Below are 26,339 nucleotides of genomic sequence, written 5' to 3'. Positions count from 1 at the left end.
CCTCCATCTTTCTCTTGCCATCTACTGTCTTCTAGCCAATAACCTCCTTCAGTGTGATGCAGTGACTGGTTCTGGGGTTCAGACAGCTGCTGTGTATTCTGTCATACACCACTTTAGTCTTCGTCTCCAGGGTCCTTCGTCCTTTTGGGTGTGTCAGTAGAAGAGCTTAAATCCTCTGCCAAAGACCATCACTGAATTAGGACAGGGTTACAATCTCTCCCCATGACCACTTGTTATCGCCTAAACACAGGACCAGATTCATGTCATGTGACAAAGCCTGAGCCAGCTCCATCTAATGAATTAAATGTACTTGAAAGCTACAGGCAGACCTTTGTGCTCAGTTTCTTTTTACCATATACTGATCCCAAAGGTCACGAAAGAAGGAATCCATAGTCAAATCCTGACAATGTTAGATTTGATCAGTGACTGGAGTCAAAGCTTTGAGTCAGAAGCTGATTTGTTAGTAGGAAACATGTTGATTAGAGGCAAGTGTAGGCTATGACTATCTGGAGAGTTAGGGCAATTTGCTAATATTATTCAGCTTTACACACAGCACAGTTTTGATGAATGGACTCCAACACATTTTCTCACCCATGTGCACACCAGAGGGTACACTCAATGGGTCTGTTCTACAGCGGCCACGACAACCACACGATACAACTCCACTTCATCTTCCTCATCACATGACCTGTCAATGCCAGTCAGACAGCGGGGACATGGAGAGTATGAGCCAGATGCTGTGAGGTTAAAGTCGCCCTGCTTCAGAATCTAACGAGGAGAACAGAGGGGGACGATTTGCTTCTCGGCTGAGAGAAACAGTATTGATTGACTGCTACTGATTTAGAATACACAGTGGAGACTTTGTTCAAGTCACATAACACCGACTGTAAATGTTACTACCCTACAACTTCATTAATTTTCAATGCAGGTCTTTTTATTAACACCAGATTTATCAGTAGTGTTTCCTCCTCAGTGAGCCACTTGGTAAAGAGATAACACAACCTTTGGTAGGTGAGAAATGACTGCTGCCATCGTGTGTTCACAATACTTCACTACACTTTTAAGTAGCAGTTGTACAAACCAAGAACAAAGCAATTTTCCTACTGACACAGCATTTTAAAACAACAGAGTACAACAGTAATAGAAAGCTGTCAAGATGTTTACCTCGGGGACACAGAGGTCAGCTGATCAGAGGGGTGGAGAATCCTGCAGGTGGTGAAGGTGTATGTGGAGCTAGTATGGGACAGACACTTCCCTGGGAAATTAACTAGACAAGAGGAGAAGTGAGGGAAGGTAACAGAAGACAATTAGTATTGAGGCAATGCATCAAACCTCAATGCATAAATGTTCACACAACAAAGTGGGGGGAAAACAGGCCATAATCATAGTATAAGCCCCAAGAAAAAGCTGCAGCATACAGTACATTTGCTCCTTAATTTCTGATATTAAAGCAATGGCAGGATGTGCACTGCATGCCCTCTGAGTTAGGTAATGTTGAGATATAATACACAGTGGATCTGGCATGGCTTCCCATGTAAACTGTACTGTACCAAGTAAAAAGAAAAATACAGATATTGTAAAGAGGAAGCTGTGAAATCGAATCTTACTTTCAATAGTATTCAAGTAATTACCAACATCATTAAGGGCTATACCCTACATGTTGGCTGAATGTGGCTGTTTTTTAAACTTTGAGGAATATTATCCAGCACCAAGTAAGAGTATTGTGTGTGCGTGCAAAGGTGACCCAGACCAAAGCCACTAACTTAATCCACTGTGTCATGTTTATGTGACTTGGACAGCTGCACCAATTCAGCTTAATACAGACACATGCACACATGTGAGCACAAGCTAGACCTCAGCCAAGGTATCCCTGTCTGTGTGGTACACTGATGTCTCTGTGTTGAATGTTAGAAGAAATAAACTGAATCTTAACACTAATACTGCTAGCTTAGTACCAACTAAGCTAATGAAACAACACACCATAAAAATAACCTGCACTTATAAGATTAAAGTTCGACTTTAGAGGAGCTGGTTGAAGAGGATAGAATTGCATAGCAAAAAAAATGTGATTCATTGAAATAAAGCAAAGTGTGACCGTGGAAAAAGTGTGAACTGAGAAAGGAACTACAAAGATGTCAGCTGAAGTAAAAGAAGGAACAAAAAATAAAATAAGTACTCAGTTTTGACTTGGTTCGCTGGCTGCACACACAAGGACTGTCAGTGGGATGAGGGGGTGTTGAAGTGGTTACACGTGAGCGTGATCATGCAGACAGAGACATCACATTGGGGTTTTGAGAGTCCAGTGAGTGGTTTCCCCAGAACCTCACCCTCCCACCCCCTCCCCTTTATCCCCATGCTCCAGGGTTACAATGGAGGGTGGATGTAGCTAAGAAGCTCCCTCACCGGGCATGTGGTCCGCTGTGGTAGGCTGTATGGCCTGGAGCTCCTCCTGGAGGTCCACGTGCCCGTTCATTATCTCAGAAGAAGAGGAAGGGAAGTGGTTGGAGAAGGGAAGTGCAGTCTTCTCAGCAGGCAAGGTTCCAATGTCTTTTCCTTGAATCGCATCTTTAGCCCTGCACATTTCCCCATGCAGTGTTTCTGATTGGATATCGTCATCATTGTCACCATTTTTGTTACAGCAGATAGAGGGAGTAGAGGTAGAGTGAGGCAGAACCAAGGGAGCCAAACTTTCTCCTGATAAGCCAGTAAACGAGTCACAGATTTCATCCTCCTCTGGCTGGTCCAGTTGCCAGCTGGCTTCCTGTGCCTGCTCGTGCGGTAAAGTGTGGAATCCTTTCGTGATCACACCAGGACGATGATCCAGCAGAGCGCCCATGTGGGGTTGAGCCAACTGCTGCCATGCATGGAGTGTCGCAGAGCCTGGAATTAAAGGTAAAAAAAGTTCACATCTATGTTAAGCTGCTCTCTGCCACAAATTCATGGTGTCAATAATGTACTGCTCTCAGCACTGTGCTAAAACTGATTTGATGTCATCATGTATACCAGTTTGACAACAGGTTTCAATAATGTCAAACATGCATTTTCTTTGTGACTTTAGTGATGTTGGTGAAGAGCACAGAAGAGGTTGGCAAATCACATCTGCCACACGGGTCCATGTCTTAGCTAACTGCTACAAGTATTGTATTACAGTATCATATGCTGCATGACAAGAGCACTATACTGTATGTAGGCCTACCGATGTCATGGATGTGTTTAAACATACTTTGGCTGTTACTGGAGGACACACTGTATATAGATAGGCAAGCTTATAGCAGAGACGCATGCACACAGACCCGCAAGGACGAAATCATGCTTGTAACAGTCACACAGTCCAGGTCACTGTACTCAGACAGGACAGGACAGGCAAAGACATATTCTTAGATTGTTCCATTCTTATAGTACAGACTCTCGTACACGCTGCAGTGACAATGAATGACATGGCACAGTAGTTTGGGTACCTACATTATGTGTACACTCTTCTAATTTCAAGTCCAGTGAATGGTTGGCTTTTCCATGATACATGTAAGTTCTGTGAGCAATGTCACAAATTCATAGGACTAACACAGTAAGAATGAGGAAAAAGGAAGGTGAGAAAAATAGTAACATTTTATTTGAGAAGTCTTCAACAAAGGAAACACGTAGAACAGAAACAAAAGTGCAAACAAAAGACAACAGAAGTGAAGAAAAGAACGGCAAACAAATGAGTGAATGAGGTGGACAGTCATCGTATGGCACTAATGTAGCACTAGAAATTTGTGTAAGAATGCTGTTGTGTGTGTTCAGTGGGTTTCATGATTCTCATTAGACTTGAAATTAAACGCTGTCACGTCCTGTCATTCTAAAAGCAACACAATATTCTTATGTATGTACAAGGGATGTGATGAGATCTCGTTATCGTGTATTGTCTCATGAGCTAAGTGTATTGTCACACCCCTAATATGAATCATACTGTACGTCTTACTTTAAGAACATTATCTGGTGCTGAGATGGCACCTTTCACAAGTGGTGTAGCCACTGAGTTTGAACACTAGGTGGGGCCACAAAAAGGAATTTTCTCAGTGAAAGCAGTTTTTCAGGTTTAGTTTCCCCTGGACATATTTTAAAACATATATGGTAAATTACAGATGGCACATGTTCATTCTTAACAAAATGTCTTCAGGTTTTGAAAACTGTTGTTGCTTTTTTGACCAAGCCACTAACATTATGACAAAACTTTGTCCTAGGTGCCATAAATTGCTCTGTAGCTATTAGATAACAGCACCATTATGTGGATATCTGACAGCAAATACTGTACTTGTTATTGCTCTCACATCCACTAAAGTCACATTAAGATACTTTATGAAGTAATATTTATCAAATATAAGGAAAAAAACAAGTCCGCCTTGAAAAAAGATAACACAAATCTTTATGTGACATGTGAGGGGTCACTGTGTATTTCACAAACTCTGTGCTTTAAAGCAGAGCACTGCTGTGTGCACAGCAGGCTGCCTAGTGTTCTATACTTCAAACCAGCAGCGTGGCTGTGTGTGTCTGAAGTAAAAAGAGTGCTGGAGATTTAAGCCACCTTCTTGTTGTTCTAACACCTCCAGCAGACCTGAGCCTAAAGCCAGTGGAGCGCTGAGGTGAGGCTTCGTGCTCTGCTCCAACAGGCTGGAGCTCCTCTGCAGTTTCTCAGGATCCTGTAAGGTCCTCAAAAAGATTTTAGACGGACTGTGGCTGTGTGAAACCAGGTGTTCATTCTGCTGCTGTTTCTGAATGGCTTGGTTGTGTGACTGGCTCTGACAAATCTGGGTATAGCATTGTGGAGTATTTAGATTCTGTTTTATATGAAAAATCTCATTTTGATTGTGTAAGGATCTCTGATTTTGATTCTCTTTTTTAGTATGTGGAAGATTAGAGGACTTGTGGCTCTCAGAAGAAGAATCACCTTCTAGCGGCTTTACAATCTGTAGAGGGATATGAGTACAGTGACAATAGGCTGTCAGTCGGGGTCCCTGGGCCTGCGCCACTCTCCCCCCCTCCTTTTTCCTCCTCTTTGGCCAGGTAAGCCAGCTTTCTCTCCCTCTCCTCCTCGAAGAAGCGTTTTTCTGAGAGGTAGTTGTCACGGCGAAGGGTCAGACGCCGCAGGGCTGCCTCCAAGTCCTTGCTGCCTGGGGTCCCTGGAGTACCAAGGGGGTGCCTGTTGGAGTCCTCTGACCTGGAGAAAGAGACAGTTGGTAGTATGAGTGGCATCCCCCTAGTTACTTGAGATAAACAGGGAGAAAGAGGAAATTAATGGCAATGACAGAACTAAATAACTGTAAACAGAAACATACCCATCGTTTGGACCCTCCAGAATACTGCTAGTCTTGTTCAAAATAATCCCACTTCCTATCTCACTGCCATATATGGAGCTGGGGCGAGGGGTGCCCACCCTGCTAGAACGCCCAGAGGTGAAGCATGATGTCTGATTGGAACCTGGGATGTTGAGAGGGGAGGGGGCTAGTGATGAACGCTGCTGACGCATCAGGTTGAGGTTTTTTACAGTCTGGAACACTCGCTTTGGGTGAAGTCTGGAACACATGATCACATAAAACATAACACCAGATCTAATCTATGTCTTCTTGTTAGGATGAGTCAGGCTTTTATATTTGTTGTACCTCTGCTCTTCTACATCTGGATCATCCATCTGAAGTTCCTTTCTCATGGTGCCCTCTATTTCTGCTGCCAGAGAGTCCTGGAGAAGAAGACAAAACTTTTTTTTTTAATCATTCTGTAGCTACTAGGTCTCTAGTAGGGCCCTAATCTGCTGTGATACAGATAGACAAGTTAATCTAAGCACTACTAACATTTACTATGGCTACTGTAGGTTTAACGTATTACATTTATAATGGCAAAACGAAGTTCAACGAAGAGCTAGGCTGAAGTTAAAGGATGATGAACCTCGTCTCCCTTGAATTCTACCATCTCCCCTGCTTCTGTGTTGTCTGCTCCTACACTCACCATGGGGAACAAGCCCAGAGAATGGAAACGCCTTTGTGTGTTGAGTGGCAGCGTTTTATTTCTCAGGTTTTTCAGCTCCTCTTGAGCTTCATGGAGCATCTCCATACACTCTACATACTTATCTTGGAATTCCTGCAACTGAAGGAGAAGAAAGGATCAAGCAGGTGCAAAAAGACAAACGTGAGTTTTGGAAAATGCTTTACAGTAGGTGCTGCTGATGATTCAGATATGGGATATCCAATATAGAGGCACTGTTTATCCATACCTAAGTGTATAATTGCCTTGATTCCAAATCCACACCTCATTCAGATTCAGTTTAGACATCACATCCAGTGCTGCCAGATCATATTAATATTGTAGCTAGAATTGCAAAGTATAATGTAAAACCAGAATTGTAGGTTGTATGCTTCTGCCAACCAGGTAAATTCGCGGGAATGGGTCAGACATGAGGTCACTGTTACCTTTGACCACTAAAATCTAACCAGCTCAACCTTGACTCCAAGAAATTCCTTCAAGGTGCTCTTGAGATCTCACATTCATGAGAATGGAAGAGACGGATGGACAGCAGAGAAAACACAATGCCTAAAGCCACAGCTATCATCAGCGTGGAGGGACAAAAGGCAGTATTCCCCAGCCACCTAGTTATCACAGGAGGCTCTCTAGTAGAGTGCCCTGGACAGTGTTCATTTTGTTAACAAAAAACTATAATGAAAAATATTCATTGACAACATATTTTTAAGGATAAAAATGAAACAAACTAAATAAAAAATTTTATTTGATAATTAGAACTATGATGAAATGTTTTCCAGTTTTCATCAACGAATAAAAAGTAAATGATTATGTGAAAGACGAACGAATGGACAGGAAGTAACTTCACGACAAAAAGGTAGGACAATTTAATGTGAACCACTGTGGGTGTAGATGTAACACTAATGTTCTTTTTAGTCGGATGTTTTTTTGTGTTCAGTCAGTTCCAGGATTAATGTAGGCTAAATCATCTCTAAAGGTTCACTGCAGAGATCTCACTGCTTTAACGTTAGCATCACCTCTTAATCTGAACCCAGTGAAGAAGATTTTAGTACAAATGTCAGGGAGTCCAACTTCTTGCAGAGCAAAGGGACAGTGTGTGAATAAAACCCCACAGCAGACAGGAACAACACTTGTAACCATGGTAACTGTACACAACCAGGATAAAGATATACCGCAAATATTAAAAATGACTTAAGCTAATATGCATTTTCATAAAAAAACAAAACAAACTAAGACTAAAAGAGAATCAAATTCAGGTGTCAAAATTAACACTTGTCCTGGACCATTAATATTTGTTGCAGAAAATACAACGATGAGACCACGGTTACCTCAGCAGTGAGTTGTCGCTGGGCGTCTTTGGCTGCTCCTAAGTGCTGAGTCAGCTCCTCATTCTCCACAGCATACTGCAAAACAACCCGAACAAAATCCGACAACAGGTGTAAAAAAATAATATACCTGCAATAATCTGTCTCTTCTGTGTTGCACATAGAGAACATGAAAAAATAATGTACTAATCCAACAAATTATTTGCATAATGGCAGCAGGTATTTAACAACTCATAGTATATGTTTAATGTCAGGGGTTTCATACCAGCTTGGCCTTCTTCTGGAGGTCTACTATCTGGGAGAGGAGGTGTGTGATCTCCTCTTGCTGTCTGGAGGTGTCCTCAGTCTTCCTGGCCAGCTCTTCAGCCAGTGTGGAAATCTGCAGGTTAGCATCACCTGGGAACAAGAACGGACATTCAGCAGAAGTAAGAATCTGCAACACAAGTGTCACCAGAAAAAAAGAAAGCTGCAGTCAGCCAAATACTCACGCAGTTCTTTGACACAGTCATCGACAAGTTGCTGCTCTTTCACCTCATAGGAGATTGTTTCAGACTCCAAATGACTGGCCTGACAAAAAAAAAAAAAAAATAAAATCATCTGATACTGTGCTGTATTATTGATTTGACCTTTGAGATTGTTTATTACATGAGTTTTATCGTTTTACAAACAATGTTTAGCATACATGTCATTGTACTGGGATGAATAATGCATGCAGTAATATAGATTTCATTAGAAAACAAAGCAGAATACACTATGTTAGCTGAACTGTATTACCACTTATAAAAATATTGTGCATGTGGGTGTGCAAGACGTCATCTACAGAATGTGCACCTCAGATCGCAATGACTTGTTTTCTTCCTCCAGATCTTTGAGTTTCTTCTGTAAGCAGTCCAGGGGGAAAAACGTTGGAGTTGATGCACTGGTTTCAGTGGGACGCACACTGTAAACACACACACACACACACACACACACACACACGTGAGAGAGAATGAGTCAGTCAGCCAGTGCATCATCACTTACAAAACAGTAAGTGCACTGCACAATATTTTTCAAGAAGGAGCGAGGAGGAGAGGTGAGTAAAGGTGAGAGAATAGCATACTCACGGTGTGGAGGTGTTAGACACCCCCTCACTTTCCTCTGCAGCAATGGTATAGAATTGTAACAGCTCATCTTTCACAGACAGGTCGTGTCGCAGCTGAGATACCTATACATAGTAAAACAGAAGCAGATGTGGATAGAGGATAAGCAAAGGAAATGAAGACATGACTACAACTCTAAAGCTGCACTGGTCCAAACCCAGAGACCATAACAATGATTTGACAGCATGTCCAACCACCAGTAAAGCCCAATAAAATGACAAATACCTTTATATTTATAAAGACATTTCACATTTGATCACCACCAAATACAGAAGCAGACACACAAACACTCTTGCTATGCACCTCTTCTCGTATGTGCTCTATTTGTTCCTCCAGCACTTCATTCCTCTCGCTGAGAGCTTTGTTTTTCTTCAGCAGTGACTGTCCAATGTGAGCTGCTAACTCCAAGTCACGCTCTTTCTGCGATAAGACAAAGTTTTGTTTAATGTTTTCACAGCAAAACAGCTGACAACTTTATGGACATTAAAAGAATACCTCAAAATTTATGGATATTACACTTCTTTACTTTCTTGACATGATTTTGAGGACAAGACTGATGCATAGTTCCAAAAATGTCAAACTATTTCTCAAGGAAGGACATGCAGTGGGATGAGACAGGCAAATTTAAAACATGAGGATCGACTCCAATACCTCAACAAGGATGAAAAAGGTGGGATGAAGAAGTAAACAACAGAAGATGTCGGAAACAACAATGTCCACACAAACAGGACACCTCAACTTTTACTGCCCACAAGAGCACACATTTCTGACTATGACTGGATCAGCTCAGACTGCATCAGAAAATGTCCCACCAGCCAACACTGAACTATACATTCAGTTGGCGGTTTATTAGGTACACCTAGCCAACTAAAGTCTAATACAACAGTAGTGCAATAGGTCCTGGGTAATTAAAGGGTCATTATGAACCTGTGCATGCTATGCTCTGTTCAGTAGGTCTGAATGTAGTAACACTATTACTGGCGACTAGTATAAAAAATAAAATGCTTTGTACTACTGAACAACAAAAAGCAACTGGCAAGCTCACACCTAAACCGATCTGAATAGTGAATATTAATACACCGTCAACCAAAGGAAGAAAAATGTTCGCAGCAAACGTGATCAGCAAAATGATTTCTTACATGGTGAATACATTTAATTTTAGGCTTTTAATGGTCAGAAATCTGTTAACACCATGTTTAGTTAACAGTTGGATAGCTGGCTGTTTAATATCACGTTGCACTTTACAATGACATCTTTCAATTTTCATAGTTTTTATTTATGCAGAGGAAGCCGACTGAGCTCCTCAGTGTCCTGCCTGACACCATCTGGTCCACCGAACAGCTGATGTGAATCAGATAGATTTGAATAGCAGCTGGAAGTGAGTTTTATGGCATCATTTTATCAAACCTTCTGTGCCATAAACCTCACAAAGTAAACTGTGTTCAGACTAACAGACCTCATAATACTTGACCAAAGTGCTACAGTGTCTGCATGAACAGTAGTCCTCTGTGTTTCAGCTCTAACATACACTCACCAGCCATTTTAATATGTTTTAGAAGTGTCTCTATATTTTTGTCCTCCCCAGCTACATATGTGAGAGGGTCAGAATATTAGGAATATAATGTAGTCCAGTACAACACCACCTTTAACTAGGACCGCAATAATAACCATATAATTGAATTTATACATTTATGACAATGTCACCAAAAACTGAAATATTTTGAGCTTCATAAACACAGATGTTAAGGTGGAAGTGTTGCATTGAATTGCATACGATTGTACAGGTGTACCTAATGGCTGGTGCATGTATATCTCTCATGATATTACCTCTTCTAGCAGTCGAGTGACAGCGTCAATGTCGCTGTAGGTCTTCGTCATCTGGCCCACTCTGTCAGCACACAGCACTGCACAGACACAGGAAGGAAGAAAAAGAGACTTTAAGGCTCAGTACAAAATTTCACTAAGAAGATTAATGGACAGGCAATAATAAGAGTAATTTGTAACCATATAGTACTGTAACCAACTGTACTGTAGAGTTGTCGTATACACCTATATACTGCTTTATACAGGGAGCCTCATTGATGCCAAGAGGATGAACAAACTAACAGAAGTGACAAAACACCTGTCAGCATAACACTATACTTTTGAACAGCAGCACAAACTACATCTTCCAAAGTAATCATACAGTTAAATCAGCACCTCTCTAAAACAGGCGATGCAGCTTAGGATGTTGATTTTACTGTCTGATCATTCTGGAGACTGTACTTTCTACTGCTGTACTGTTATCCTCAGGTTTCTAATATTTACTCAACCCCCATTGATTTAAATAAGGTGGACTGCATTTGTTTGAGTGTAAATTCCACATTATCAAACTATATTACATAAGATTTTCATCACTGACAAACAAATCCCTCTTTTCTTATTCTAACTTCATGAGTCATATTCGACTCTGCACCCACATACTAAATTCATACACGCCTTAGAGCTGCATACAAGTCCACTATTCATCAGCCTCACAGGTGATTCACACAAGATAAGTTACTGAATTCAAACACAGTGCCACACACCCCTGCACTGAACACAAGCTCATTATCACCTCCTTCCATCCTCACACAGAGCTCTGACTTCAAATGCCATGGTAATCAGTTTTCAGTGGAAGAATGACTCCGCTCAGAGGTCAAAATTCAAACAGGATCTCGCTGGTAGAATGTATTACATGTAACTATAACCCTTTGTCCAGGGCAGAACACCCATGAGGCTCATTCCAGCCAAAACAACAACTACTGTCTGCTCCTTCAGAGTAACTAGTTTCCATAACCGTTATTGTTCTTGGTTCATTAGTAAATTTGTTGTCCAGTGGGTTTTCACATTCTCATCACTTTAGATAAAATGACTTGGCTTGAATTGTATATCGGAGAATGTGGATGTTTGTCAGGTTTAACACTGCCAGTTGGAAAGAGAATGTTTGCAATGTCACACTCTCTGGGGGTGTAATGCCCAATATTATCTTAATGTGTCATATAAATATCATGCCAGACACACAGTCCTAGCACTGAGTCAGAGGCCTCACACAATGCAAAACAGAGTTGGCCAATGCAAACGTCATACTATCATGTCCTCATACAACACAAACAGTCTCTGGCTGTTGGAAACAGACACAGCCAAGACACAAGACCTCAGCTGGCTAGGCTTTAGTTAATGATGTTTTCCAGCATTACTATCCATTATTAAATAAATAAGTTGCTCCTTTCTAAACAGGCAAAAGTTAAATGAGCAGCTGCACAGAGACATTTTATTTGATCAAACAAACCTGAACATGGGTTACCATAAGATGTCTAAGGTGGTTTGGGGTTTAAGATTTCCTTCCATGAACGCTTCACATGTCAAACAACTTGCCACTGCAAATACTGACATACTAAAGAGATTCTACTTTAACAAGCTGAAAAAGATTAGGTTTAACAAGAAACTAGTGTGACCATGCACAAAAAACTGCCTCTCCTGGGTGAGCGGTGAAGGCACAGCGTTAAATAGGAAACAGTTCAGCTTAATGATCACAAGGAAACAAAACGTGTCCATGTGCATGCACACATGCACATAAGACTGAATGCTTGATAATACAAGGTGCAGCCTGTTTATCTGTCATACTTTCTGTGGGTGTGTGTGCTTTCCTTTAAAAAAAGAAATGGTGGTTTATTGCCATCATACCACTCCACCCAGATCAGGCAATTAAGGTGAACTAAGTGACTAATAAAAACATTTGCCTACAGAGCGCTTCATAAGTGGTGATATTTTCTCTTTGTTTAGTACTATATATAGTATTCAGGTTGAGAGGGAGGCAGCCATGGAAACACATCAGACAAGACTAACCCTAACTAACTAGCAATGACAACACATTGACACTAGACTAGCTTAACAAAAACAAACATCCAGAAATCGTGTACACTTTGGTAATCATTAAGAAAAATATTGGAACTTCCTGGTCTTTCAGTTATATCAGAGAACTTGGCAAATGTTACAGACTGGAACCTGGATTGTGTAAAAGGATGTGTAACCTAATATTACAAAAACAGGTAACTTAAGACAGATGAAGCCTCTATCTCCTTATCACACAGAGGGTAGAGGAAGGACATACAGTCATGGCCAGAAATACTGGCACCCCTGAATTTCTGTCATAATGCACTATTTCTCCAGACAATTGCTGTTACAAATTCTTTGGAATTCTCATGTTTATTTCTTTTGTTTGCACTGGAGCAACACAAAAAAAGCAGAGAAAAGCCAACTCTGATCCATTTCACACAGAACTCTAGAAATGGGCTGAAGAATTATTGACACCCTCACCTTAATATTTGATAGTGCACCCTCTGGACAAAATAACTTAAATCAGTCACTTCCTGTAACTATCAGTGAGTTTCTTCCACCTCTCTACTGGAACTTTGAACCACTCTTCTTTTGCCAGCTGCTCCAGTTCGCTCAGATTTGAAAGGTTTCTTCTCACAACTGCCGTCTTGAGACCTCTCCATGGGTGTTCTATGGGATTTAACAAACAATGCAAACAAAAGACATAAACATGAGAATACCAAAGAAAAGAACAATTTTCTGGGAGAAGTGGTGTGTTATCTGACAGAAATGCAGGGGTGCCAATATTTTTGGTCAGGACTGTATCTGTAAGTACCTTAAATATCATTTTGTGTTAGCAAGCTCCAGATATATGGTCATTGGTATAAAAGAAATGTTACATCAGGTGAAGAAATCATAAAAAATAAGACATTTGACTGAGGCTAAGTCACTGCATTCTTTGCAGTCGTAGTGCCAGTTTGGCGTTTGACAGTAGGGACCGTGTTCTTTTCTTTGAAGGCCTCATTTTGTTTTCTGAAAACAGTAGAATGATGTGCTTGACCAAAAAGCTCCATTTTAGTCTCATCTGTCCACAGGACATTCTCCCAGAAGGTTTTAGCAAACTCCAGTTTAGCTTTTTTATGTTTCCGTGTCACCAGTGAGGCCCTCTGGGTCTCCTACCACAGCGTCCCTTGTCATTCAGATGGTGACGGATAGCATGAGCTGACACTGTTGCACCCTGTGCCTGCAGGTCAGCTTGAATTTGTTTGGAAGTTGATCAAGGTTCTTTATCCCCCATTCGAACAATCCTTGGTTGCAATCTGTCATCTGTTTTCTCTTTCATCCACGTTAAGGGAGACCAGCTAAAGCGCCATGGGCTGTAAACGTCTTGACAGTGTTGCACACAGTGGACACAGGAACAGCCACATCTCTGGAGACGGACTTGGAGCCTTGAGACTGTCCAGGCTTTACCACTACTGTGGTTCTCAAATCCTCAGACAATTCTTTGCTCTTCTTTCTTTTCTCTGTGCTTAGTGTGGTCCACATGACACAAGGGTTGAGTCAACTTTTCTCCATTTTAACTGGTTGCAAGTGTGATTTCTGTATTGCCAGCACCTGTTGGTTGCTACAGGTGAGTATCACTACAAATTAAAGCAGCATCACATGCTCGAAATTCAACAATTTGATGATTTTGAAAAGGTGTCAGTAAACCTGTCCAGTCCATTTTTGGAGTTCTCTGTGGAATGTATCAGATTTGGCTTTGTTGTTTGTTCCAATGCAATCAAAATAAATAAACATTAGAATACCAAAGAATTTGTGAAGAGGTGGTGCATTATCTGACAGAAATGCTGTCACCTTTTCACCTGCATCCACCAAGATCACCAGACTCTCCTGGTTTTCTGTCTACTTTGCAGCAGAGACACTAATGGAGCAAGAAGTCTGGGGGTACAGCCTAATAATCCTGACAACACACAGGTTCAAAGACAGCAACTGAATACCAAGACAACTGACTCAACAGCTCTTAGATTGTTTAGGACTGCAAAAATGTAATGCAACTGGTTACACTGTAACTGAGTACCATTTTGTCTTTGGACCTAAGTTTATACTCATTTATACTGCCACTAATAAGAACATGTTCACGCCATAGTAACATCTGAGTTTCATGGATTATATGAGATACTTCATATATACAATACTGCACACAAAATGACCAATCATGGTTGGCTGTGCATATGCAGAAACACTTATGTTGTAATAAAACCCCACTTAAGATCACACATGACTCCTTCCTTCCTTGCTACAGAACGCTGAGTTTATGTTCAGATCTCTCAAAATACACATCTTTATGTGTTGACATCAGTCCCTGTCCAAAATGTCAGGATGGTTACTCATCCATGAAAATAAACCCAAAGCTATCAATTTTGAGTATCTGAGCATTTTAAAACATGTGAAACTGTAGCATGCTGCCATGTAACATACAACATTGAAGTGACAGCTGGGATAAAGAGCCTAGCCCATATTTGAACAGGTTAAATTAGCAGGCAGATAAACCACGCTGTGTGGAGACCAGATACCACACTAACATGAGGGACTGCGCCTGCAGGATAAAACCACAGCCCACAGGTGACACAATGCCTCTTAAAAGTTTACACAACTATTCAATAATCAATAATCCCTTCCAAAATCCACATCAGTTCAGAATGAATGGATTAAGACAGAGGAATCGCTGCAACAAAGGCCAGATACACCGCACAAAGCAATGCACAGACTAGGAAGAACAAACAAGAGCACAAAAGAGAGTGCCCTTGATCACAAAGGCCACAGACTACCTTCACACAGAACCTGTTGCTCCTCATCCATTGCCTCTTCCTCCGCCTGTTCTTGTATTCCATGAGTGGGAAAACTGACATATTCCTCCTCCTCCTCCTCGTCTTCTTCCTCCTGCTCTGTGCTTCCATTACTGGGCAGACAAACATATTCCTCGTCCTCCTCTGGCTGGCAGGAGTTCTCCAGCTCATCCTCAGCCGCTGTGAGCATTGCCATCCCCCTCTCTGGCACTGTGGCTAACCAGGAAACTGCAAAACCTGCAGGTGCAACGCCATGGCTCCTACCTGTGCTGTGTGCATTTGTGGGTGTGTGAGTGTTTTCATCTGTGTACCAGTAACTAATTTGTGTGTGCCTATATGTGAAAGGAAACATCTAACTAGCTTCTGTTCCATAAACAAAACAAGATATATATAGTATTTGTAGTCGCTCTCTCTCTAAACACTCCATTGTGCATCAATGTGTGTGTGTGGGTGTCCATCAAATACAAACTCCTTCTGCTGTGAGTTGCTAAAAGTGTGTGTATCATTTGTACCCTATGGTAACTCCCTGAGAAAACCAGATAACCTGACTCCTCCCTTTCTCCTCTACGATTGGTTAGTAAATGGCTTGCTCTACTTTACCACAGACAGGGGGGTGGACACATGCATATATACACAAAAAGCTGTCCATCAGCAAATAAAGGTCATAAAACTAGGTTAAAATAGATTTAACACAACTGATATGAGTGTTTTAAATAATCTGGAATATTTGTGTTCATCCCTGTAATCCTCAAATGTTCAACCCATTCCACCCTTTACAATTAAATGCTGAAATGGTACACCCTGGCATCTAGAGGAGCCAACTGGAGCTGAGTTAGACACCTGCCTGTCAGGTGAGTCTCACATCCAGTGTAACCCCCATCAATTGAAAATAACTTGGTACAGTCCGTTCGGCCTCTGTGGTGACAACAAGGCAGAGCAAACAATGACAGACATGCACATGTTTTCAGGGTGGGGCCAGACACTGGACAAGCTTTACAGGTAAATGTTTTGTCCTGTGTCTTTAACCTTCAACCAGCATTATGAAGTGCAATTTTTAGGACAGATGAAGAGATGAGTTATCAGTCTTAATAAGATCAGATCATTCTATTAGTTAGCATGAACCATTTTCAACCACTTCAAAGATAATGTGGTTACAAGGACAGGATTTGAGATGATAGTCCATATGGAAGAAAAAGGACTGTGCCCACTTAGGACCCACTGTAGTCTTTGGCAATTACCCAGAGCAGAAATTATTCTTGAGAGTTTGCAGGACGTCAGTCTTACATTAAAGGAGTTTTCTGCAGGCAATTAGCAGCACTGAGATACAAACACAGGGGAGAGTGTTTAGTCAAGTCCAGAAAGATCAGAAAGGCCAAAGTTTGGGATCAAATCTCAGATCTGCATTGTGAGAGTTAAATATTAGAAGCACATGGTAGACAAAGCATTCCAAAGCAGTGCTTAGAAGACTATACTGTCAACTTTAAATGCAGAAAAGAGAGAACTGGGTCATGTGTATCCAACTGTGTGACATTCAATAGGGGTTTCAGGAAAATGGACACAATACTTCAAACCCTGTCTCTAGACATGTCTCTCTCTGTTGGCTGACTGAGAAGTATGGAACTATTTGTTAAGAATATCTGAGTTTTATAAACCCTGTGGCCAGTAATTTAACTTTGCAGCACACTGGGTTTCAACTCAATCCAATTTTATTTTTATAGCGACAATCACCAACAACCACTTCAGGGCACTTTACACAGTACAGCAAGCATTTGGTGACAGCGGGGAGGGAAAACTCCCTTTAGTGGTTTGTTATTCTACTTTAGTTAACCATTCAGTTTGAGAGACTTCCTTGTGTCTTGATGAATTATGCTCACCACCAAATTATAACCTTTATCACTTCATTGTTTAAATAGCTCAGTTGAGGCAGAGTGGTTAATCATCAGCAGCAGGTCTACTAAGACTGCTAGGTCAGGAAATTCAATAAACTGTCCTGGGTGCTCATCCATGTACATTTTAATTAGCTGTCCTACAGTATGAAAACATCATACTGAGCTTTCTTAGTCCTCATTAGCATCTATTGAAAGATACATATAGTGGTATACTGGACAATACAGATATATATAGTATAGTTACCATCTGTGAGAAAATCTGATAGTAACGAAAACTAGAAAATAACCATATATACTATACTGAGTGAATACTCACATCACCATCTAGGCTGTTCTTTTTTTGCTCATTACTCATTGCTCAAGCATTGTAATTACTGTAATTGGTCTGGAAAATTGATGGCAGCCCAGTACTGTCCTCAGTGCTTGAATACACACAGGTCTTATGGAGGCAATACGGTAAGCAACAAAGGAGGTTACCACAACTCGGTGTCTAAGCAGCATTGTTCTCTCCCATTGCTTTTCTGGTCACATTCACGCTTTACACTCTACTTGTTTGTCCACTTTCCCTCTCATAGCCCCCTCCCCCTCTTTTAACCTCTGTTCAGTTTCTGTTGACATACTTTGTACAACAGTTTTGAAGAAAATTACTATATTTTTGACAGTTAGATGTACAGTATATAACCCTGCTGAGATCCAGAAACCCACCTACATGTAGCTAAAACAAGGCTTCCAGACCAAACTTGTGTCCTTGTGGTCTCTTTCCTTCTCACCATTTCCTTTTATACAGCAACTGTAGCAAAATGATCAACAGAGCAGCAGTGGCCAGGGAAGAACTATCTTCCAGTGATGCTTCTTTTTCTAAAAGCAAATGCCAACTCGTGATAGAATTATTTGGCACCGTTTCCAAGAGGTTAACCACTTTAAAACTTTAATCTGTCCATTTTGTTTCCCACCCCTATCCCTGCCCTCTGTCATTTTCCCACTGGAAGAACTGTCTGCCCTCGTTCTGAGCCCCGGCCCCCTGTCCTGGTTCCCCTCTGCCTGACCAACCATTTGTTTGAAGGCTTCTGAAAGTGCCAAAGAATATTTGGCTTCAAGCAGGATGAAAGTCATTGAGCTAAAAATAAGCCAACCTACTTCCTCATCCCTCCCTTGCACATGTCAGAATATAACCAGCTGCTTTCTATTTCTGCCTCTACTGTCCACTAGAAGATCTATCAAAGAAACTGCCCATCATCTCTCATTTTCTTGTTTGATCATTTCAGCATTATGCACATTAAAGTCTTCTGTCTGTGTCTGGCAGAAAAAGAAAATCTCTCTACAAAGTCAAATCACCCAAAACTGGAAAACAAACCTGTTCTGGCTGCCACAGCAAAATAACACTGCAGATGTATAAGCTGCACAGCTCACACTGTGGAGGTGCTGAGCTGTCTCAAAATGTTATCCCTGCATCCCTGTTAATAACCACGATGGGACCATAACCAACCTCATAAGTGCAAAAAAAAGAAAACATAACTCCTAGACTAAGAGCGGGAGGAAGAGCAAGAGGCACTGTCAACAGACTGGTGATAAATCAACCTCTGCCATAACCTGAGTGTTTGTCACATATGTCACATGACCAGATGCTACCAGTCCACCATGTTGATTATTTGTGTATGGATCAATCTGTAGAATCATTACACATCCAAGACAAACTGGGATACATTACATAAATGTGCAACACTGCATCAAATTCCTTAGCACATGCAGAAAAGTGAATTGGTAAATGGATTGCAAGTGATTTGCTACTAGCTATGTTTTTTTGATATCACTATAGATTCTTCCAGCCCAAAATCTTAATAAAAAGGTGTTAACAATAACAGATTCCTTATTATGGATAGTATGTTATTTCACTGCTTGACCAACTTTACTTTTCAGTCACTTAAGACTATTTCCATCTTAAGACTCTTCCGTTATGATTCCTGCTATTTTCATTACACACAGCATGTATTTTCACAGTGAATTTAGTTGTTGCAACTTGTGACTTTACTCTCTCCAGATACGCTTATGTTTCTCCCTTTTTCAGTGGCCCCAGTAACCCTGTGGCTGGCATCAGTGCCAGAGACGGCCTTCCATTCCATACAGCCATCCCCAGTCCTACTTCCTACACTTACACCCACTGCTACTCTGGGGCCCTATTTTAGAAGCCACTGACTCAGCAGCCACAGAGCACCTGCCATATCCACCAGGCACTAAGTCTGCTGTAGCTACAGCTTTGATGCTTCTGTGTTTGTCTGTGTTGTAACATCGGCCTTGATGTTTTTATGTCGTGAATCCACAAGGTGACATTCTCTGAGTTGACTTAGAAACCAGCAGGAGGAAGAATTCAGTTTGAGTCGATTCCCTTGGGAGTTTAGCTGAAGGACAATAAATACTTTTTATCTTTTTTAAGTTCAATGATCTCATAACACTTATGCTATTCACCAACCTTGAATTATAAGTGGCCAGAGGATAAGTTGCAAAGCCGGGCTAGTTGCCAGAGGCTATCAGACAGCATTACAACATAAACATGGTATTATCAAGGCACCTGTTAGTGTATTAGGATCCATATTTGTTGTGGCGCTGGTGAGCTGTTATTTTAAAATTCCCATCTCACCTTTCAGGAGGTGCTTTCTACTATTACTTCTGTCTTAACTTCTTTATAACAACATTACACTTACGTGGTGATCTGATGGACCGCACATCAAGCAGCTGTGTCAGTGCAGAATCTAGTCAGTTCTTGTTTGTTGCTGTCAGTGTATTTTTATAGTGGTACACTGAAGCCATCCCTACCATGTGAGTTTTGGTAATATATCGAATTATTTTACTCTAGTTTCAGTTTGCTTGTTTGCTCTCTAACAAAAAGTGTATAGTATATACAAACCTGTTACCACCACCACATACCCAGCAATACCAATGCAACTAGCAGTTTTAGTGGACTCTACAATAACCACAAGTCACTGCATGAAACCAGAGCAGACTGTTGTCTTACCATCAGTACACTCCTCATAGTACCAGTCCAATTCATAGTAGTCTGCCTTGACAAACCTCTGGCCTCTGTTCTGGCCTCGTCTCTTCATCCTCACTGCTCTGACAGACCGCTGTAGTGTTTCCAATGTCCTGGCATAATTAGCTGTAGCATCTCTGGAAGATCCGATGTTCCAGCTTGCTTAGCGATAACCAGCTGTCACTGGAGTCTTATTTGTAACCGATCATGGCTGTTGGTCAGTCATCCCCGTATGCTTACAAGTTACCAGCTGGCACATTGTCACTGTTGATGAGGGTCTTCCCAAGCTCATCATATGTCCTTTCTGCCCCCATCTCATTAACAGCAAGCTCTTAGCATATTGTGCTCCATATCTGCTGTGGTGCTGGTTGTCATTTCTGCTTACCATCCCACAGAACTGCTACTTGCGTCATCAGTTGTTGGGAAAATAAATAAATAAAAAAACTGCCTGTCACTTTATTGTCCTTTAGTCCATCATTTAGCGCTTCACTGCAAATCTTCAGTTAATCTGTGCCGTCTCTGTCCTTTAGTGTGTCTTCTTTGTTTTCTGTCCATCAGTTTATCAGAGTCACTCCAAAGCTTCAGCAAATGCTTCTATCCTCTCATGTCACCATCCATTTCATGTCAGTTTATCTTCTTATGCACCTGTCAGTCTGTCCTTGGGCTGAGTCTTGTCTTTCTGCGGTCATATTATTACTATTGTCTTCTCCTTTGTAACATTCCCTGCTCAGTGACAGCACCAGCATACACATGGACCACTGCATCTCCAACAATGACTCAATAAACACAGACATACAGAGAGTGAGAAAGCGAGCAATAGCAGTCACGGGTTTTGCTGCAGAAATGATGACGATCCTGACACTATGGGATGGGTGGTTCAGAGGATGCCTACAGCCAATCAGCGGGAGCATCTCACAGCTTGCTCCCACCCTCCATTTGTATGTCAGTATCTCCCCCTCCTCTCCCCATCTCTGTCCTTCTGTGTGGTTGCTATAGTAACAGGCTCAGACTCCAAGGCCTGAGGCTGAGCAGCATGTAGAAGCAGTTAGCATGAGAGTGTAGTGCTGGCAGAGGTGACGTGGCTAACCCAGAATGAGTGAGCACAGCGGGGATTCTGGGATTGGCTACTTTATCTGGTGAATGATGAAATAAGCACATGCACAGTGCAAAAGAGACAGAAAGCTGGAGTACCATCATGGCAAAGGCAAAATGTAAAATACAGCCATTTTGTTAACAATATGAGCAAAATTCAGTGCTAACGTGCTTGGAAATTCCTGTATATTATTAAAAGATTAAATATACCCCAATAAATTCTAATTAGCTCACACAAAGCTAAATGCTAACAGACCAAATGTAGACTAAAAAACTGATGCTTATGAGGAAACTGGCTTCATCAATATGTCTCTGATGAAACAAAGCAGTTTCTGCTAATAAAGTGACTTGCATGCAGCTTTACACCAACTATGCAGAGGGGTCATAGAACTGCTCCATATTCTACTTGTGTAATGCAGTGAGGCAGCATCAGACCCCAGTTGCAGATTTTGTTAAGTTCACAGTCTGTACTGCGGGAGAATACTTGTGTTATCGCTATACTGATGGGAAGTAACAAGGTTCAAATACTTCATTAGTGTACTAAGTAGTTTTCTACTCCTTACATTTAGTTTCAATACATTTGAGGGGAACTATCAATTATTTTTATTTAGCTCTTACTACAGTACAGAGGAGCAACGTGCCTCCAGTCGGTAAAAGGTACAAAAGCAATGTTGACTTTTTAACAAAATGCCTCCTGCAGAATGTCTCATAATGTTATGTAACATCTTAGCCTGGCCTGCTGTCACAGAAATGTCAAGTCCAAGGTGTTCATGTCAGCATGGGGCATCGAGGTGAGGTCGGCTAAACCTATTTATAAGACACTTGATTTATTTTTAGAAACAGTTTGTATCCTGAATCGCTGTTCAAGCAGACATCACTGAATTATTGATGGTGAAAAAAAAAACCCACTTTAAATTCTCTTGGTTTGTGTGTCTGTGTGTGTTTATTCACACCCAAGTGGGTGTGTGGTGTAGTTTACAGCTGGCATCGATGACAACCACAAGGCAGCTCTTAGTTTGGTAAGACAAGAGCAGACTGCATTAGAACTCAGAGGGCCGAGTGCAAGAGAAAGACATCACCCGGAGAGTGACAGAGAGACCCAGTAAGTGTTTGTTGTGACAACCAGGACCAGCTGTCATGCCCACACTGTGACGGGCACATTGTCATCTCTCTCTCTGTTGCTCTCTCATTCCCACCTGCTGAAGGCCAGTACAAATCTTTCATCTCTCAATGTTAAATCCTCACTGACGATCTCCACTAACAATTTCCTGGAGGTTAAATCTAGAAATCAAATTTTCTGTCCGTAGTTTATGACACAGACTTATTTCTAGGAATTGTAGGAACATACCGACTGATATCATTGAAAGACAGTATGTAAAACAACTTACAGAAATATTTGAGGGTCTCCTCTATCTGTTCAGTAGTCAGGTCGAGGGCAGAGTCGGGGTCCACGAGTGGCGTGTGCAGCCAATCATCTTGGTCATAGCCGAAGATGGTGTCGGCCCTCAGCTTGTAGACTGGTAGCTGTTCCTCCAATAAACTGATAATCTCAAGTTCTGGCAAATCAGTGCTGTTACACACATCTGCACAGAGAGAAAGACAGGCACAGTACAGTATTTGTTCACTTCTCTAGCAACACTACTTACTTTGAATTTATTTCACATTACTTGAGTATAGATAATACAGTCTTTAGATAAAAAAAGGTTGATTATTTTAGCGTGATGAATTATTATGAGTTCTGGTAATTGTCATAATATGGACTGGACAAGGTCTGTTGGAACTCAAAGTATATAATGCACTCTAGTGGCCAACTGAGGAAACAGACGAACTGACTGGAACTATTCTGTTGCTCTCACAAACGAAGCGCTGCTGAAGTTTAGGTTAATTTGAGACAAATTTTATGCCCAGCTAAGTTATACTAAAGGCTTCCTTGGTGTGGGATGGTAGAAAGAAACTCATCTGGTCATGTTAGACAATAATAAATGTAAATGGAATAATACATGATGAATAATGTAGAACATTTCTTACAAGGTGCAACAATATGAAAAAAACATACATTACAGGCCACATCAAAACCCACACATATCAAATTCTATTGTACAGTCTTAACTTCTCTAATGTCTGTGTAGCAAAATGCCTTTGAGATTCAATGTCACTCTCAAAGGCGTAACAAATGTACAAGTGGGGACTGTCTGAGGGGAGGTCTCATTACCAACTATGAGGCCCTGTTGTCTGAGAAAAGTCATATAAATAAGTTTTAAAAAATTAAGGGGTGAGGGGGGCACTTCAGAGAATTAAACAAATAAAAGCATAAACTTTCTCCAATACGGACGATGACAGCAAAAATATAGGCTTCTGTTTTCCAGGACCCTTTTCTGAATGTGTAAAATATAAATAGAAGGATAATCCAAACTCAATGGTAGCCTTGTACTGTGAACCACTGACTCAGGCAGGAAGTGGAAAACTAAACGGTCTTTCCTAAGCTTTCAGCTACAGTATGCCCCTCTCTGTTCATACATCACTTTAGTGTGCTATTCAGAGGACATACATTTAGGACTCTATAGAGCACATTCTCAGACACAGAATTCAGATTTTAGTCCATTTTTCTACAGAAATGTGGGAGAATTAACAAACAGAATGTAAATTAACATACAATAAAGGCAAAGACCTTTGTTTCTCCATCTCCTCCTCCTGTCTCTGTCATTCTCCTCTGTGTCTCTCTATTGGTGCCGTCTCTCACACTCTACTAATCCAGACTAAGTGACTGACTGAACTGAAAAAAGGAAACACACACATAGACGCAAGCATAACAGATGAGGACTCATTCGGCCAATGAGGTTTCAACACAGAGGTTAGACTGAATTTCTACCAGTGATAAAAGACAGGGGACATTTCAGCATCCATTCATTCATGTACTGACTAATTTATTTGAGTATTCGTACATTGGTTTTTGATCTCTTCTTTATATAAACAAGACAACAGCAAAGTAACAGTAAGTAAAGTTTTATACATTTATATAGATAATAAACCGGGAGTAATAAGTGCACCTGTACCTGTAAAGTTAACTTTTCTGAGGCATCAACTTATCTTTAATCTTTCTTTCTGTTTAATCACACTTTTAAATGAAACCAAATCATATTCAATCAAGTCTGATCCTGAGGAGGACACTGTTATTCAGAACCACAATCTTTCTCTTCTGTACTGATTTGAAATATGACCAATGCACTTCAGAACAATGAGAAGAGACAGGACATGGATGAAGACAATAATAGCACCAACTCTGTGCTGTGTGAGCTGACAAAAGGTCAGTGGAGACGGCAAATGGTAGGTGTGTGTGTGCACGTGTTTTGTATTTGGTAAAACACAATTTTCTATTTTGGTATTGTCTCTTTTTGTCAAAAAACAGAGGTCCCTTGCTTGAATGTATTCTCTTATCCAGGTTGCATTGTGCAGGACACTGTTTTCACAGTTCTGCAATCAAAACCGTGTCACTAAATAAGCTACAAAGAGTGCAAAAACTAACCATGGCAGTCCAAAGTACAGAGTAAAAAGCCTGTCTGTGTAACATAATTGCTGAATATTTATTTATATGCAGTTAAACACTGTAGATTGTGTTTTCTCTGTTCTCTGTCAGGATTTCCTTAAGACACTGTTGTACACATACTGTATAACATACTGTGTTACATCTAGCAGGGATGTAGTAATGCAAAGTTTTAATTCTGAACACTGAATCAAAGTATTTAAAAAAATCACAAAGTTTTTTTCTTGTCATTTGAGATGAATGAAAACGTTGTTTATGACCAAGAGAAGTTGAAGGCCAAAAGAACACAAGCTTCAGATGATGCCAACATTAGTAGCAGCAGCTAGACCTTACTATTGTAATATTACTAATAACAATCATTTATTATTATTATTAGTAAAATTACTGAGAAAGTCGATTTAAATAGTACATGGGCTTCATGGGTAAACTTGCCCTATCTCTACAGTGACAGCTTAAATCATGTCACTGAAGAGAGAGGGGTACAGTATAAAAGCACAGGGCAAACCATCCACACACAGAATAACAGGAGTGGGACTTTAGAACGGGATAGATTTTAACTACTGAAATCCAACATGGCTGCCTTCTGTTAAGCAACATCAAGTGCTACTTGTGGCAGAGCTACTGTAAGTTGACCTTTCCATAATACAGTCATTGCAAACTTTTCACTTTTAATGTCAAAAATATGCATTATTTAACTGTTAATATGAAAGTTACCTCTAATGTAAGATTTGGACTTTTATATTAACAAACTTTTCTTAATTCTACAGACATAAACGTGACAGTACAAATATTTAACTTGTACAGGCAAATCCCAAAGGCTCCCTGAACTATACGACTCTTATATAACATGAAATGACCCGCTGACTCACTGGCAGACAAAAAGAGGGAAGTCAGAGGGATAGAGACACTGACTCTATCCAGATGTTAGCCAAACTAGCTCTAAACCTAACTAAAGACCAGTTGACACTGGAAAAAAAACTACAATGTGCACAGTATACTCACTCATGGTGCCTGAAGCCCAACAACCATCAACTATCCTGCCCTCCGATCACATTTTCCACTGGACCAGGAAAAGGCAAGGTTGCAAGAAACATTGTAGAGAGAGTGAGAGACAAAGAGAAGTTTTGTGAGCAGTGAGAGAAAGGAAGAACAAGAGAGGGTGCTCAATGTTTTAGAGGACGGTACTGGGTTTAAGAGACATAAAGAGAAAGAGAGGAAAAGAGGGAGGGAGGAATGAAGAGGAGAGACCCGAGCCAAACTGGTTCATCACGCCTGACATGCTGATGACGCTATCTACATGGACCGCCCCTGCCCTGCCCCCCCTCACTCTGACAGAAACAGACCCAGCTGGACTCTGCACTAACTGCACACACACACACTCTCTCTCTCCCTATCCAGCTTCTGTATGAACACACTGCAGGTAGCAGCTAACAGCAAGTCTGAAACTGTTCATACTGTTACAGTGTTTGCAGCTTCACTTCATTCAATTCATACGTGGAGAAACACAGACCTAAAGACGTGCGACTAAGGAGATCTAAGGAGAGGGCATATTCAAGTGTAAAACATAATTCACTGTCAGCTCAACAGGTCATCAAACCAGATTTAACCCAGTTACAGCAGCAATCATGGCCCA

General features: G+C 41.0%; 1 protein-coding gene across 1 annotated transcript in view; it reads right to left on the bottom strand.

Moving 5' to 3' along the window:
* The window catches only part of trak1a (trafficking protein, kinesin binding 1a), a 30,915-nt gene extending 5,036 nt beyond the window's left edge, over positions 1–25,879 (bottom strand). Inside the window, 16 exon segments of the mRNA XM_020596663.1 lie at positions 1,165–1,267; positions 2,404–2,880; positions 4,928–4,952; positions 4,954–5,197; positions 5,316–5,552; positions 5,640–5,716; positions 5,983–6,120; positions 7,341–7,415; positions 7,603–7,733; positions 7,826–7,904; positions 8,169–8,277; positions 8,441–8,541; positions 8,780–8,896; positions 10,304–10,380; positions 22,554–22,748; positions 25,709–25,879. Coding sequence (XP_020452319.1) covers positions 1,165–1,267; positions 2,404–2,880; positions 4,928–4,952; positions 4,954–5,197; positions 5,316–5,552; positions 5,640–5,716; positions 5,983–6,120; positions 7,341–7,415; positions 7,603–7,733; positions 7,826–7,904; positions 8,169–8,277; positions 8,441–8,541; positions 8,780–8,896; positions 10,304–10,380; positions 22,554–22,748; positions 25,709–25,712 — 2,189 coding nt within the window. The 5' untranslated portion in view covers positions 25,713–25,879.
* Between the last annotated feature and the right edge of the window lie 460 nt (positions 25,880–26,339).

Source organism: Monopterus albus, unplaced genomic scaffold (assembly GCF_001952655.1).
Source record: "Monopterus albus unplaced genomic scaffold, M_albus_1.0 scaffold31.1, whole genome shotgun sequence".
Lineage (NCBI taxonomy): Eukaryota > Metazoa > Chordata > Actinopteri > Synbranchiformes > Synbranchidae > Monopterus > Monopterus albus.
The sequence above is the reverse complement of the archived record's forward strand: the minus strand, read 5'-3'. Positions and strand labels throughout refer to the sequence as shown.